The following is a 16,787-nucleotide window of genomic DNA, read 5'->3' on the forward strand; positions in this document are numbered from 1 at the left end:
AATCTTGTAAATCAGGGTTCTGTGTGCTTATATATGAAAGATGATTTGGAAAAGGATGTTAGTGCATTGCAGACAGTGGTGGATAATATTGGAGATATATTCCAATATACTGGTGTATTGCTCAGGTTTATGTTTTTGGACTGGAACATCTAGTTTTTCGTTTATTCAGTTGGGCAGTTCCACTTTAAACAAATTAGACAACCATGAAGAGTGGGAAAATGTGTTGTAGAATTTAGCATTAGCCTGCTTTGTACTGCAAGACTGAAAGTAACAGCAAACTGCAAGAGCGGCAAAGCCTCATTCATTTATGATTGCCATATGAAACAAAAATATTGCTACTAATTATATTAGAGTGAGAGGAGGACATCAGTTTATAGACAAGCATATTGGAAAACAGGTCTTTGTTTGTTTATCATTGGATCCACATGTGTTTTAAAATACTTCAGTGATATTAAAATATTTTGTCATTTTTTTAAAAGAGTCTGCATGTGTGTGCGTGTAAATACCCATGATACCATGCATCATTTATAACAGTGAAAAAGACAGAGAAGCCCGATAGAGATTTCTTGCATGCAGGATAGGAATGCAGAAAGAAAGAAAGAAAGAAAGAAAGAAAGAAAGAAGGAAACGAAACGAAACGAAACCCAGGGAGATGTTTTTGTACAAATAAACATTTTGATTTGATATCATATTCCCATAGAACCATTGCTCAATTTGGTCAGGTTTACTAAGAATCATGTAAGAAGTTAACATATGGAGTTGGAAGGTATATGTCAGCAGTGGCAAACATTTTAATTGCCACTAAATAGAGTTAGCCCAATATAAAACAAACAAGGTTAATAAATGCTGATAGTTAGCTTCAGTGGTCAAACTTACAGAAATCGTACATTTGCAAGAAGACTGACAAAAAGGAGGAAAAGGTGAGCAATTTGAGTGCTTCAAGTGACCAGCTTATTTACTCATTTCCAGAATTTGCTGACTCATCTGTTGCTAAGTAGAAATACAGTGGTACCTCCAGTTGCAGATGGGATCTGTTCCAGAGGTCTGGTAGGATCCCAAGGTTCCCGCAACTTGAGGTACGCTTCTTCGCATGCGTGAGGGGGCAAAACCCGGTCAAATACTTCTGGGTTTGCCGCACGTGCATGCTGTAGTTTACGTAACCAGAGGGTGATATAAACAGAGATTCGACTGTACCTTGAAAACAATTGAAAATACTATTAAGAACAGAGAGGAGGAGGGAGTAGAAAGAGAATGCTTCATGACACAGCAGTGGTGTTGCAGGCCAAGAGAAGTGGACTGACTGCCAAAAGGAAGAGTATAAAAAGTAAAGAAAATGTGGCTGTGAACTGAGGCCCCAGGCGACCTCAGTAGAACGAGTATCAGCACTGCTGACAAAATTTTATGGAAGAACTAGGATTTGAAACCAAGAAGAATGCCCTTGTGACTTTGCCTTCCCCAACCTGCCCGGACGCTGAGGTCCAGCGCCGAGGGCCTTCTGACGGTTCCCTCCCTGTGAGAAGCAAAGCTACAGGGAAGCAGGCAGAGGGCCTTCTCGGTAGTGGCGCCCACCCTGTGGAACACCCTCCCATCCATCAGATGTCAAAGAGATAAACAACTACCTGACATTTAGAAGACAGCCCTGTTCAGGGAAGTTTTTAATGTGTGACATTTTAATGTATTTTTAATCTTTGTTGGAAGCCGCCCAGAGTGGCTGGGGAGACCCAGCCAAATGGGCAGGGTACAAATAATAAATTATTATTATTATTATTATTATTATTATTATTATTATTATTATTATTACCTGGTACCAGATGTTTTGAACTGCAGCTTCCCTCAGCCCCAGCCAGCACAGCCAGTTTGGGGAAGGCTGATATGGAAGGTTTTACACCATGCACACTCAGTAGAATATAGAGGTTGAAAACCAGACTGGGCAGGTTAAAAACTTCCTAATATCAAAGCGTGTATCATGCAGCTAAATCTTAAAGAAGTTATGTTGGTGGCTCCCAATATCAACAAATATTGCCCTGTTGACAGATTTACGTTCCTAGGAATTGCAGACTGCTCATTCATGCTGGGATATTGAACAAAATTAGGTTTCTATATCACTGAGGGCCTGGATTATGATGAACAAGACAGACGGAGCAAGGTGCATCATATGCTTAATTGGGTAAAAGAGTCTACAGTATAACAAATTTGGGATAAACATAGGAAAGTGTTGGCCCCATATTATCCTGTGTAACATTGCATAATGTCAAGACTTTATTATATCCTGGATAATAGGATATAAGAAAGACAAAAGAAAAAGAGGGAAGAAAAAGATCTGATAAGATGCAAGGATTACCGTATTTTTCACCCTATAGGACGCACTTTTCTCCCTCCAAAAATGAAGGGGAAATGTGTGTGCGTCCTGTGAGGCAAATGCAGGCTTTCGCTGAAGCCTGGAGAGCAAGAGGGGTCAGCAGCCTGTAGCCCAAAACCCAGGGAGTGCAGCGGGGCGCACCTCGGGCTTCGGGCAGCTCTCCGCAAGCCTTGGGAGCCCGGCGCGACTTCCCGCCGGGGTCCCAAGGCTTGCGGACAGCAAGCTCCGGGAGCGATGGCGAGGTTGCGCAACCTTGCCTTCGCTCCCGGACCCCCAGCCATGAGGCTAAAAACGAAGCCAGGACAGCAAGCGGCATTTATCTCGCTTGCTGTCATGGCTTCTTTGCTCTTTGGGGCTCGGGGGGGGGGAATATATTTTTTTCTTTATTCCCCCCCCCAAAAAAAAATAAGTTCGCCCTATGGGCCAGTGTGCCCTATAGGGCGAAAAATATGGTAGTTGGAGGGTTATTGCAGGCAGGAGAAGAGGTTAAGGATGGACAGCAAGATGTTTTCTTAATACAGTGGTACCTCGGGTTAAGTACTTAATTCGTTTCGGAGGTCCGTTCTTAACCTGAAACTGTTCTTAACCTGAAGCACAACTTTAGCTAATGGGGCCTCCCGCTGCCGCTGCACCGCTGCTGCACGATTTCTGTTCTCATCCTGAAGCAAAGTTCTTAACCCGAGGTACTATTTCTGGGTTAGCGGAGTCTGTAACGTGAAGCGTATGTAACCTGAAGCGTATGTAACCCGAGGTACCACGGTAACATATTGCAAGAAAAACTGATGAAGGAACAAGCGCAACTAGATCTAAATGCTAGAGGACTGTGAGCCCCTTTTTAAAGGGTCCATGGGAGCAGGGGTATATACATTTATCTTCCATTTCGCCGCCTCCTCCTCCTCCTCTTCAAAGATTTGGTACCATCTTTTGTTCTTGTACTGCAGTGTTCATTGTATGTGTCTGTCATCAGATAAGGTTTATTTTGAAAAATGTTGGCTGTCCATTGGTTTGAGAGAGACCAGGATAGCTACTGTGGCTAAAGTCCATTAGCACCAGTCTGTATATCTTCAGTCAAAATAAGCAGTGGCCATCTCTTCAGCGCACCACTTTGAGAGATGAAATCTGGTAGAGTTCTTATTTATTGACAGAAAGTAATTGTCACACACTGACATGTCTGAAATATTATTTCAGATCGAAGACAAAGGATGTCTGAAACTTGCAGCTTGCTAGGCCTGAGATCGGGTTCATGGGCGCCAGAGAGTAATTTGGTACAGTAATGTGCATCATGACATGTTTTCTTTGTGTAAGCTAAACGAGAGAAGTCAAACATGACATTAAAAGGGATTCACAGCATATTATAGAGACAGTTTTACTGTTGAACTTACAGAAAATCACATTCTGAACTGAACACTATTTGAAGATGTCAGTCTTTACCCACTCTCTCATTTACTGCTGCCTCTTCAGCCAACTCTTCTGCCTCCTACTCAGACTGGCAACAACCAAAGGACACAATCCATACAAAAAGCAGTGTTGCTTATGGCTTATAATCTCATATTCACACCTCCCTTTGAGAAACTATAAATTAAGATCTATTCTTTATAATTTCCTATTCAAAACTTATATTTATATTTCCTAAGTGTGGGATTGTGAGAGACTGCAGGTGGATATATACACAGGAAAAACACACACACTATAAATAAGTCAAAAATTAGATCGTTATAACAAAAGAAAGAAAGCGCTATGGAAAATCTCATTTTAAAATTTCCTGCTCTCTGGCACCATCTAGTGCTGCATGTTTATAGTGCATTCAAATCACTGTTCCTTTACTAATGTAGCTGAGTCCTACGTGAAGCATTTTATTGCATCCTATTTCCATATAGCTCCCCATTATGTCCATGCTGTTCCTCTGAATGTCTTTATTCTGCTGCTGTTGTTTTAGTGTGAACAGTCCCACCTCATGAGAGAGCACGAAGATGTGCAAGAGCGGACGACGCTTCGCTACGAAGAACGGATCACGGAGCTCCACAGCATTATCGCAGAACTAAATAAGAAAATTGATCGACTTCAAGGAACTACTATAAGGTAGAGTGGTCCCTTATCAACTGTGTCAGCCTAACACCAGCATAAAGCTACCTCTTGCGCTTCGATAAATATTTGCTCCCATCTAATCATATTGTACGTGGGTGGCATTGCGGGTTAAACCACAGAGCCTAGGACTTGCCGATCAGAAGGTCGGCGGTTTGAATCCCCGTGACGGGATGAGCTGCCGTTGCTCGGTCCCTGCTCCTGCCAACCTAGCAGTTTGAAAGCATGTCAAAGTGCAAGTAGATAAATAGGTACCGCTCCGGCGGGAAGGTAAACAGTGTTTCCGTGTGCTGCTCTGGTTTGCCAGAAGCGACTTAGTCATGCTGGCCACATGACCCGGAAGCTGTACGCCGGCTCCCTCGGCCAATAAAGCGAGATGAGCGCCACAACCCCAGAGTCGGTCACGACTGAACCTAATTGTCAGGGCTGCCTCTAGGTCCCAGCTCACAGAGGACCAACGCCAGGCTGATATTATGTACAAAAGTCTTTATTGAAGTATAGTTTCCATTTTAAAGCCAGAGCGTGCAACCCTACGTCTAGACTCTAGATCGGCGAAGTCCTATCTGAATCACTTCCCCTTCCGCACCAGTTTAAGATCCTAGCCCTGCTCCACCTTCTGCGCTGCTCTCTCCTCCTCTGGGTCCTCCTGCCCTCTGGGGCATTGCCCTTCCTGGACTCTTCCGACGCTGAGTCGCTTAGCTCCTCCCCTTGCCTCCGGCGTGCTTTAGGACCCGGTTCCCAATCCTCACTCTCTGCTGTCCTGCGCTCCTGTACATTTGAACTTGCTTCTCGCGCCAACCCAGTGACCTTTCTCCTAACCGTTACACTGCTTCTATCACTGCTTCCCTCTTCCGTGACACTGGCCGGATCTGACCTCCCCTCCGTTGTACGACTCTCCGAGGAAGGCGTGGTCAGCTCTGCCTCGTCTTCTCTCCCTGGTGGGGGAAGTACTGGTCCCGATGCCTGGGACCCTTCCTCCCCACTCTGCTCTGGTGGGGAAGCTGGTCCTGATCTCCAACTACTACTCTGGGAGTCCCTGCTCCCCCCTTGCTCCTGGGGCGTTCCCCTTGGGACCCCCCTACCCCTGGCCACTGGCGCTCCCTTCTGTGAATCTTCCGATTCGCTGGAGAGGCTTATGGAATCCCTTGGACCACTGTCTCCTCCTACACTGCCCTCGTATTCCTCCCCCTCGCTCTCCATCTCCCATCTTCCCTGTGCCTCTGCTCCTGAGCCCCTGACACTAATGGTTAGGGGTCCCTTTACCTTTACCTTAATCATATTAGGTTGCATATACACACACACATACATGTGTGTACGCGCACACACACACACACATAGATACGCATGCATGTACCTGCTTACAAACTTCCTTGTTTTATATCCCTTAATCCTTACAGTCGTATGCTGCTGCTTCTCCATACACTTGCCCAGTCAAAGACTTGTAGAATTGGAAGGATCATCTAGTACAACTTCCTGCAATGCAGGAACCTATTGCCCAATGTGGGGCTCGAACCCACAGCCACGAGTCTCATGCTTTATTGACTGAGCTATCCATCCAGTAATACTCTCTCCCCTGAGCCAGATATACACTATGCCGCCCAAAGTAAATAGATCTGCAGCCAAAACACCTCTAGTCCTCCCTTTTGAGATACACCAGTGGGCCACAAACCATTATTGTGAAAACTAAACTTTGCATTTTGTTGGTTGTATATGTGAAACTTCTAAAGTGGCTTTTGGTTTTTTTTAAAACAATTTGTAAAGAAAATTTCATTGAAAGGTCTATGGGGAAATGGCAATGGTGATGATGGTTGGAGCATAAATGTAGGACCCAGCTGGTGTTCAGGTTCAGATTTTGTCGGATTCTTTATGGAAATGACACTGAGTTTCTTCTATGTCTCTTCAATGTGATGCTGTCGCTTTCAGATACATTTGGTATTTGTGAATGTATGGTAGTACTCTCTGCAAAGTTCCTCTCTGGCAATACTAGCTATAGAATTCATCTATGGAATCTATCTAGAGCTGAAGGAATTTTGTTGCAAACATTAATCATATTGGCTGCTTTAGCTCCTCACGCTTCTTCCTAAGTTGAATATATTCTTCCATTCATGATCAGCTCTATGAAATTACCACAGAACGATATTAGATCTTACATTTGTAGCTTATGCTTTACTTCTGAAGTAACAGAAGATCTTGCACCTGGAAAAAAAAATCACATCTCAAGTCTGAAATAAGCAAAATGAGTTACCTGCAAAACCCTTAATTACTAATGAATTTGTAGGTGTCTCGCTTCAAGATAGCTCCTAATTGGCTCATGACACTTGCGTAATATCTCATATATATTTTCACTGCCCAGAAAGCATTATACTTTATTCATGCTCCATAGGAGAGGAATCTTAACGTTAGAAGATTGATTTCTTAAGAGAGAAGAGAATGCTGCCCATTCAGTGCCAAGTGTAGATCAGAAGTACGTGGAGAACTAGCCCCTGCCCTCACTTTGGTACAGGAAATAAAAATGGCAGCTGCTTATTTTTGAGTAGATGCGACAAAAATATTAGCATAAATATAATTCTAGCAAACCTTGTATTCACAGAGGACTTAACACCTGAGGATATCAAAGTGCTTTACCAGCACTAATTAAAGCAGAGCAAATGTTGGAAACCAGCCAATGCCTAGATTGGGTTTTGAAGCCATGAGAGAATTACTTTGCACACACCCTGTCAACACCCCAGATGAATTTCTTAGTGAAGATAGCAATGGGGAAATGCCAGTGCCACTTGCCTAATTTCTTGCTCTAATATGCTAAACTGATGAAGAAAAACTTACATATTACACTGTTCGTTTCCTTTTTCCAACCTTTACGTATCAGGGTAAGTCATTGCCATAGTTTAAAGCAGGGTTTGGTAATTGTGATCTGATCAAAGTGCCAGCAGAATACTCCAGAGGAACAGCCAACGAAGCTTTCCTGGCACCTAATGGTTAAGAGGGAGCTGTATGGCACAATATGGAAGTTGTTCACCTACGTCTAGGGACTACAAATGGTTGTCCACACATATTTCAAGATATCTTTGTCACTGGTATATAGTATACACTGTAAGCCAACTCCTTTGCAGGGTTGACTCTGAATAAGACTGGTAAAGGTAAAGGGACCCCTGATCATTAGGTCCAGTCATGACCGACTCGGGTTGCGGCGCTCATCTCGCTTTATTGGCTGAGGGAGTTGGCGTACAGCTTCCGGGTCATGTGGCCAGCATGACTAAGCTGCTTCTGGAGAACCAGAGAAGCGCATGGAAACGCCGTTTACCTTCCTGCCGGAGCAGTACCTATTTATCTACTTGCACTTTGACGTGCTTTCAAACTGCTAGGTGGGCAGGAGCAGGGACTGAGCAACGGGAGCTCACCCTGTCGCGGGAATTCAAACTGCTGACCTTCTGATTGGCAAGTCCTAGGCTCTGTAGTTTAACCCACAGCGCCACCCGCGTCCCACGAATAAGACTGGTACCCTAACTTTAAATCAAATTGTCAGGAAGGAACACAAAAAATATTTTTAAATGCAAAACACACACATAATTGCGTGTCAAAGCTCCAAGCCTCCCTCAAGAGAATAAAGACACAAGGACACAGAATTTTACGTTAATGTTAATGGACAAAATTTAGGCCACAACTTTATTGGTTACAGAATGTGAGTGGTATTGGCTTAGGCATTGGCATCAACAGACTATATCTGGCTCCTGCCCGCCTTGCAGGAAGTCTGGAAAGGTAAACCACCAGTAGCAGGAGCCCCACCGATATGGATCGACTTGAGCACCCCCTGGTTTTCTATTGGGGTCATGGCATGGCCCTAGCCCCACCTCAGGCTTCAGACGAGATCCACACCCCTGGATTCCTTTAAAAGAATATCCTTGAGCACGGAGGGGCATGTGATGGCTGCACCTTCCCTTCCCCAAACATTGCTATTCCAATGCCTAACCACCAAACCTTACAAAGTTGTGACGATTGCTACGAGGTAGGCGAAGACCAAGTGGCTGGTGCCAATTTGCCAAGTGGGAAAAGTCCTACCGGGCCCCTCAACGGCGACCAACCAAAGTCCATAGCAAGGCCAATGATGCGACCTGAGCAGAGGGTGGGAGGGCAGGAGATCTGTGGCATGAGGCTGAAAAGGGACGATTCAGTGTCACCCCATTGTTTAAATTGGCCCTGGCCATGCCCCCCAAGCCACCTGCTTGGCTAACTGGCATGGCCGTGCCTCCCCAGCATAAGGGGAGGCCCCCCACGCTGAGGGGGGAGGCTTGGCGGCTCGCCCGCTACGCGTCCCCACAAAGAGGTGGAGCCGATAAAGTAGAAAATGGCCAGTATATGTAAGTTGCATTAAAATAATATACAAGGCAGAGGAAAGCAAAATATCATTCAGTTATTTTTGTGTTGTTTTTAAAACTACCTTTACCTGTTCTTTATGATGTTTACGAATCACCTTGACACACATGTAGAAGATGATTCATAAATCATTGAAATTAATTAAAAATTAAAATAATCTGTTTTGCCAACTGCATCGTTGGGAAGGCAAGGAGTCCTTTGTAAAAAATGAAATAAGCAATAAATAACCAGAGCAACAAAAATGTAATTGGCAAGCTCCTCTTCTCCTTCATGCATTTTTTGTTTAATTCACATGCCAGGTTTGAAAGTTTGGCCTCAACCAAATATTGGTTTGCAATATTAATTATCACCAAGCTGCGGTGGGGAGGAGGAATTGTTTATATGGCTCATACTGCCTCATATTTTGGATTTAAAACCTCTAGGCTAAAAAGAATAGCATCTGCTGAGATAAATAAGATACTTTTCCTACTCAGGAAATGAACTGAAGTTGTTCTCTACCTAAGTTTGCATTGTGAAATTGATGTAACACATGTTGTGTTTAGTATAAATAAATGGTCTTTTTGGAAGAATAGCAAATGAAGCTCACTAAAGCTTGTGTGTGTAAGTGTTAGCATTGTGATAAGCCCATCCTCTTTACCACTCAGAGGTAATTCAGGTTTTAAAATGAAGAGCTAATTGCAGAGAGTCGACATAAATGAGCAAACAAATTAGCCTTCTGACCAAAAAAAGACAGCTCTTTGACTGCATGGTAATTGTTTTTTTGTCTAAAGCTAATTATTGTTGGCTTGTGTTGTGCCTAATAATTAACTTATTCATAGAACATTAATCCACGTTTATAGGTCTTCATTATCTTGTTCTTTAATTTGTGCTGTTTGGGGCTTGGTTTTCTTGCCTACTTTAGCATGTATCGCATAGAACCTTCAAGTGCTGCTTTGATCCAGTTTTAACTTAGCCTTTTGGTGTATTTTGAATGTTTGCTAGGCGTCATGGACAAAAGGTGCCTCATGCTTCAGTATTCCTAAATAGTTTAAAAAGCTATACTTTCAATATGCCTGAGTTCACACTGAAGCAGGGCAATGTGAAGAGCAAATAGTCATATTTGTTTTCCTTTGACTTAATTCATTCTTCCCTTCTGTCTCCTAAAATCCATTGCAGCTGTTACTGCAACTGGAAAACTGAAATAAATGATTTCTGAGCATTGTAAAATGGGAGGAGGGACTCATTGAAGCTCCTCTTCAGTGATTGGAAAAACCACTATGTGGTTCTTTTAATCATGAAGAAAGACACAGTCTTCTGCAAGACTCCCCCCTCCTCAGCCCCATTCAGTTTATTTACATAGGTAAACCACTAGCAATTATAGCTGCACAGAATCTTAGCAATAATGAGCACTTTTAAGCAACCATTAATTTAATTTAGAGCTTAAGACAAGTTCCCCGGATACCCAAATGGTACTTGCACATGCCACATAGAGATGAGAAGGAATTGTGCAAAATGCCTTTTGCAAAGCCATGTATGTGTACACACACACTTTCCCAACAATTTTAATGAGTGCTTTTACACAGAACATTCCATTGGGTTGTTTACTTACTCGTTATATATGCTAGATGTGCTACAAGTTTTTTCAGAGTAATTCTTAAACTACCATTCAAAGTGATTATGAGGATAAAATTACAGTACCTGACATCCTGGAAGGAAGGGTCAGGTATAATGATAGATAAGAGAGTGAAATAATATTCTAAAACAATCTAAATAACCATGCCACCTGTTTGGTAAGATGGTCTAATGCGGTGAATTTTGTGAACTTCAGAGGTCATATTCCAACGAAAGTTTTGTGGATATTTGTAGCTTATTAGATGCATGGTAGTTTTTTTAATGCTTACTTATTGTGGTTATAGGACCATCAGTTGTGCTGTTTCTCTTAGGTGGTTAAAAAAAGAAAGAAAAATAATTTGTCTGTGGCTCATTCCTCAGGGAAGAAGATGAGTATTCAGAACTGCGATCAGAACTTAGTCATAGTCAACATGAGGTCAATGAAGATTCACACAGCTTGGATCAAGATCAAACTTCTGTTTCAGTCCCAGAGAACCAGTCTACAATGGTCACAGCTGACATGGGTGAGCAATATTTTGAATGCCTCTCATGGTAGTAGCAGAATATTACAGCAGCTTTCATAAGACAGAGTAAAAAACTTCAAAAAAGTAAGGGATATGGTGGGGCATCCTATTAGTAGACTTAAAAGTATATATTCAAGCTTTCCTGAACAGCAGTACATAATAAAAACAAGCATTTAATGAACATTTTTTTTAAAAAAAATACCTTAATTTTTATTATTTATTAGTACGTGATACAGAAAATAAAAATAAGATAAACAAACAAATACTGATACAAAATCAACCAAAAGAAAATACATATACACACCCTACACTACAAACAAAAACCCTACACACACCCGTGACTTCCCTCCCCCACGACTTGACTTCCTTTGGTTTAAATTTGAATATTGTTATTGCATTCTTTGGATAATACATCTTATAACCATTTCTAATTATTATTATCGCTTATACTTTACATACTTAATTCATGCATATCACCATATTCTTTTTAGAGCAGTGTTTTTCCATACTGCTCCATTAAATGTCCATAACAAACTTATAATAATGTATTAGCAGTAGAGCATAACTGAGCAACTTTTTGTAAGCAAAAAGGGGGAAATGGAAGCTAAACTTACATCATCTTCAATAGACGATGAGTCCTGACCCTTTAATTTTAGAAAGCTCACAGAAATATTTGGGACTATGTCTGATGTTTGAAATCAGAAGTCACAAACATATAAACAAAACCTTTCATTCTTGCATGTCCATCTGATTTTTTGCTACTTCTAATTATTAATTTACAAGATTATTTAGCAGTAGTTTCTTCTTAAATATCACCCTTGGTTATTATTTGGTATTTCTGTTTTCTTTTATGCAGTGCTGCATGTAGCTGTATCATCCATTGCTTCTCAGCACTACATAATCAAAGAATGTTCTTTCAAAGCCTCTTGCTTTCAGAAAGCTGTGTAATTTCTCTACAGATGGCAGGTTTCAAAGTAACATTTGGCTGAATTGGGAAGTGCTAAGGACATTTGTTTGTGTCAGAGTGACTCTGATAATGATGGCTTTTGTCAAACTCCAGCAGGTTTTCTGGTTCAAAAACTTAGGCTTACAGCTAGCACTTTCTGTTGAAATAACCTGCTCTAACTTTTGGGACAGAGGGATTTGGAATGTTGTGCCACATTTTGCAGGTTCTGAAGGGTCATTGCTATTTAGTTCAGAGGGACAACATATAGATCACACATTCAGTTCTGCTTTCGAGTATATGAGTCACTTAGATATATCCTGATAAAAAAGGCTTGTAACCCCACCCACCAAAAAGTAGATTGTTCCCCACCATATTGTTGAAGCAGTATGAAATACTGAAGTGGAAACATTTTCCCCAAAGAACAAAGAAAATGGCTGGCTGTTAGCCATTTTCTTGATGATGTTTCACCCTTAAGTATGAAGGTTTACCATGCAGAATTCATAGCTGTTCAACTGTGGGATAACCTTCCTGTAAAGGGAAAATTAATACAGAGCGTCTGTAATCTTATTCCCTTGTTTGTGATGTTAGACAGACATGATTAATATTGGTTAAGTTCTGTGGTGCTAGGGACGACTCAAGGAATTTGGCTCCATATGTTCAACTGTAACGTTGCCCAAGGCAAGGTTATAGATGACTGATATAGCTATGTAGGAGGAGAACATTATGAACTTCGGGGGTTTAGATTTGTGAAGATACGCTTGTCTTAAAATGAACAATTTATGATACATATCTTGCCAGTTTCCAGACCTGGCCTGAAACAAATTGACATAACAGGACAAGAATATGACATAACAGGACAAGGCATTCTCCCTTGTATTTTGAGATGCCTTACACTACAGTTTAACCACTTTGGCTCTATACAGCCAGTGTGGTGTAGTGGTTAAGAGCAGTGGACTCGTAATCTGGTGAACTGGGTTCGCTTCCCCGCTCCTCCACATGCAGCTGCTGGGTGACCTTGGGCTAGTCACACTTCTCTGAAGTCTCTCAGCCCCACTCACCTCACAGAGTATTTGTTGTGGGGGAGGAAGGGAAAGGAGATTGTTAGCCGCTTTGAGACTCCTTAAAGGGAGTGAAAGGCGGGATATCAAATCCAAACTCTTCTTTTCTTCTTCTGTAAATTAAAGTGGGGGCTAAAACATTTAAGAGTCTGCTTCTCTTGTCATTCAGAGGATTCAGAGCAATAAAAAGGCCATAGAATATCAGAATGTAAAAACTTTTTAAAAAATAGCACACTAATTTAGTCAAGCTACTTAAACAAGCTATTTCAACAAGGGGCTGCATTCATTCTTTCTCATTCTCTCACTCTCTCACACACTCACATTCATACACACACTATATGTTACATTGGGGCTTTCTAGCAGTTTTTGGAACAGGAGTTCCCACAGCTGAGAAGACAAGTGTAAATTAAAACTTTGGCTTGTCTTGATTGCTGGCGCTCCTCATAGTGAAATTTGTAAAGATGGCCCTGATTGCTGCATCTGTTTCCTGCAAATAGTGGTAGTGGATATCACAACACAATTTTGCAAGTCTTTTTTCAAAAATGTATTTTCATTTCTCTTGATTTTGTATGTGTTTTATTTTATCATCAAATTCTCTGATACATTCATTTAAGGCCCCCCCCCCCCCCGGCTTTGAGCCCCTTCTATTGGATATACTCAGAATGCAAATCCATCTTGAGATGAAAAGGTGGAACTGCACATTGCACGAATGCAGAAACCTCATTGACATACGAAGCTAGACTCACATGTCATGATATAGTAGTAAATTTAGATATGCCTCTCTACTGCTACAGGCAATAAAACATCAAGGGCTAAAACAGCTAATCTCTCTTGCTGTATGTTGTAAATCCTATGACTGGGTTTAATCTACTTTCTCCTTGAGATGTGGGTCTCTCTAGCCTTGTTATAAAGTCTTATTTCTTGGGAGGAAAGCTGCCTGAGGGCTAGAACTTAGAATACAAGAGCTTGTTTGGGGCAAGGCATTGTCTTGTAAAATGTGACAAAATGTGTACAAATTGTCATGGCGCTTCAGGAATGCAGGCAACACAAATAGGTTTTTATCAGTTCAGCAATCTCCTTGGTGCATCTGTGAGAAACTGTATTTATAAAAACAAACATTTTGCAGCTGAATAGCTTCTAATGCAGGGAAATGGTTTTTAAGTGGAGCCGACAGGGCAGAGATATTTTTTTATGGGGACTATTAAAGCACTTTTTGCACATGAACGGACTTCAGAAGAATCCCATGCTCTCCTTTTTACCAATCCACATTGATATTAGTATGGATTATGATTTGTTGAGCAATTAATCTTCCCAGATTAAAGCATACCTGTAGGACTCCTGTGAAGGTCTAGGGTGCAGGGCTTGTGCTCTGCTGTGTCCATTCATGTTGCAACAGAGAAAAGAGAGTCTCACATGGAGCAATGAGTTGGATTATGGGGGCTGAATTAGATTTGGAATTGGATGAAATAGCACCTCCAGATGCAACCAGGACCAGCATGATATGATATATGATATGATATATGATATTATTTCTTACCCACTCTTCACTGTAACATCCCAAGGTAGATTACAACAATGTAAGAATACAAAACTTACCGTAATTCTGTTAATACAATTTACAGTCTAGGCAACCTTAATTTCAAACCTGTATTAAACATTTATGTGTACATTTTCCCCATGAAAATTGTGCCTCCCGTGGCAGTGCTGGTAGACATATTATGCCTCTTCTATGCTTCAATCCTCAAGTATAGGAACTAGAAACATTTTTTAAATAATGGAAAAATTATTTGTGCTTTCAATCAAGAAACCGCAGTTTGCACAAAAATGCTGCTAGGGCCACATTCAGCTACCATTTATCCAAAAAGGAGAGACTTTGTAAGTTCAGCTGTGATTTTAATGGCCTTTCTGTTAGCATGTATTTGGCTGTCCATTGAATTAGATTGTGGGTGTATTTTAGAGGAGACAATGCAGATCAAAAACACTTCACTACAATGCTAATTGTGTAGCCACAACATTTTCCCACTCCTGTACTGTACTTGCACTGCAATAAATTGCCTGTTTCTCTGTTGGGGTGCTTCATGCCAGAACGTAATAAGTATCTGGATATTAATTGTTTTGTGATGTGTTTTCTTAATTGTCAACTCAAGCCCGAGATGTTTTGATGATGCTACTCTGTAGAGGCAAAAGAAGCCAGAATGAATTCATCCATATTTACATATTGAGAACATCTGCTAATGCTTGCCCATTAAATCTGAGCTGGATGTGGAGACAATTAATATAAAATTGGCATTGCACTAATAATTATTTATCAGTAGATTCCTGGAGAAAAGGACTTTGTAATATTTGAAGAAGCAACTTTTTCTCATACTAATGCCTTAGAGAATTAAAACATAATTCTCTGTTTAAAACAATTAAACAATAAAATGCAATGCTAAAATAAAATGCTAAAATGTAAAACACTAGGTTTGTGAAAATTAATTGCCTCATCTTGCTTAACCCCAGCCTTGTAAGAGGCAGCCAATATTCATTTATGGAAAAATGCTCAGGTTCAGAATTATATGGGTCTCCAGTGGGAAGCAAATAACCCCTGTTTTTATCTGTGGTCAGTCACTGGTGAGCCAGAGCTCTCTTTGAGAAGCATAGGCATAAGATGCCCTGCAGGACATAACACAGTACTGTAATTATTCAAGAAAAAGAAATCGGCAGAAGAACAATGATGAAGGCTAGAACAATGGAAAGCAGATGGGTTAGCAGTATATGCAAATGTTTGACAGTATGAACTTCATTTTAAAATAATGTCTTCCTGGTGTTAAACCTTTTTAGATTAAGTCATTATTCTTGATCAGCACATAGCAAAACGTTTCCAGCATTCCCAAACTTTCCAAGCAAGGTTTTATCCGGGCTATAATCAGAAATGGTGGCTTCCATCTCATTTTGTGTAGCTCTCGTACCCATGAAAAAGAAATGGTTTATCATAGGATTAAGTGCTACTGAGTCCAGCCCCTTCTCACCATTACATTATCCCTACTGTGAAGCCAAACTGACAGTCTAGATGTGCCATAAGCAGGAAGCAAGATCTACACACTTGCTGCTGTGGCAACACGCAGTTACCACGCTTCAGATATTAATAAAAAAAAGATGTTTGCAAAACAAAATTCCTCCACTCATGCTCCATGCCACATGGTGAAAAAATGTTGAAGGCCACCAAGCAGTCTGTCTTGGGGTTCAGGGAAGGAGATATTCCTTCCTGCTTCCAATAACATCACAAAATGACACACACATCCCGCTGCCAGTTCAGTCACATGTGAAAGACTTCTTTGTTTGTGAGTATTTCCTGATCTTGAAAGTCAAGCACGCAGATTTCAAGCTTGTCTAGTTGTTAGCCCCACAGTAAATTAGTAACTTTCAAGATTACCTTGATGTTGTTTGTGCTTGGGAGATTGTGAAGAGAAATGTTTGCCGATTTGAGTTACCTCTTGCAGGTGTGCAACCTCCTCCTCCCCACCCTCAAGATTAAGACTGAATGGAAACTCTGTCTATTGGTGACTTGGAATGTATGTCTGACATGTTCTTTCTGCCCCATAGATACCTGTAGTGACTTGAACTCCGAACTGCAGAGAGTGCTGACGGGACTGGAGAATGTTGTCTGTGGGAGGAAGAAGAGCAGCTGCAGTTTGTCTGTGGCAGATGTGGACAGACACATTGAACAGCTCACCACTGCCAGTGAACACTGTGATTTAGCCATTAAGGTGTGGAAACATTAGCTGGTTGCTAATCTTTATTACGTAATTTCTGACATAATAGAGCATAATTTGTACCTATATGGCGTCTTTCATCAGATAATCAAACACATGTTG

At 41.3% G+C, this 16,787-nt stretch overlaps 1 protein-coding gene across 4 annotated transcripts in view; it reads left to right on the forward strand.

The window, feature by feature from the left end:
- Positions 1–16,787, forward strand: part of MCC (MCC regulator of WNT signaling pathway) — a 198,068-nt gene that overhangs the window by 128,150 nt on the left and 53,131 nt on the right. For all 4 annotated transcript variants that reach the window (XM_081880360.1, XM_081880361.1, XM_081880362.1 and 1 more), the window contains 3 exons: positions 4,296–4,438; positions 10,784–10,926; positions 16,516–16,679. In XM_081880360.1, the coding sequence (XP_081736486.1) occupies positions 4,296–4,438; positions 10,784–10,926; positions 16,516–16,679 (450 nt within the window). The remainder of the gene's footprint in view (positions 1–4,295; positions 4,439–10,783; positions 10,927–16,515; positions 16,680–16,787) is intronic.

The sequence above is a fragment of the Podarcis erhardii genome (assembly GCF_964252035.2).
Source record: "Podarcis erhardii genome assembly, chromosome: 11".
In the NCBI taxonomy this organism is placed as follows: Eukaryota; Metazoa; Chordata; class Lepidosauria; order Squamata; family Lacertidae; genus Podarcis; species Podarcis erhardii.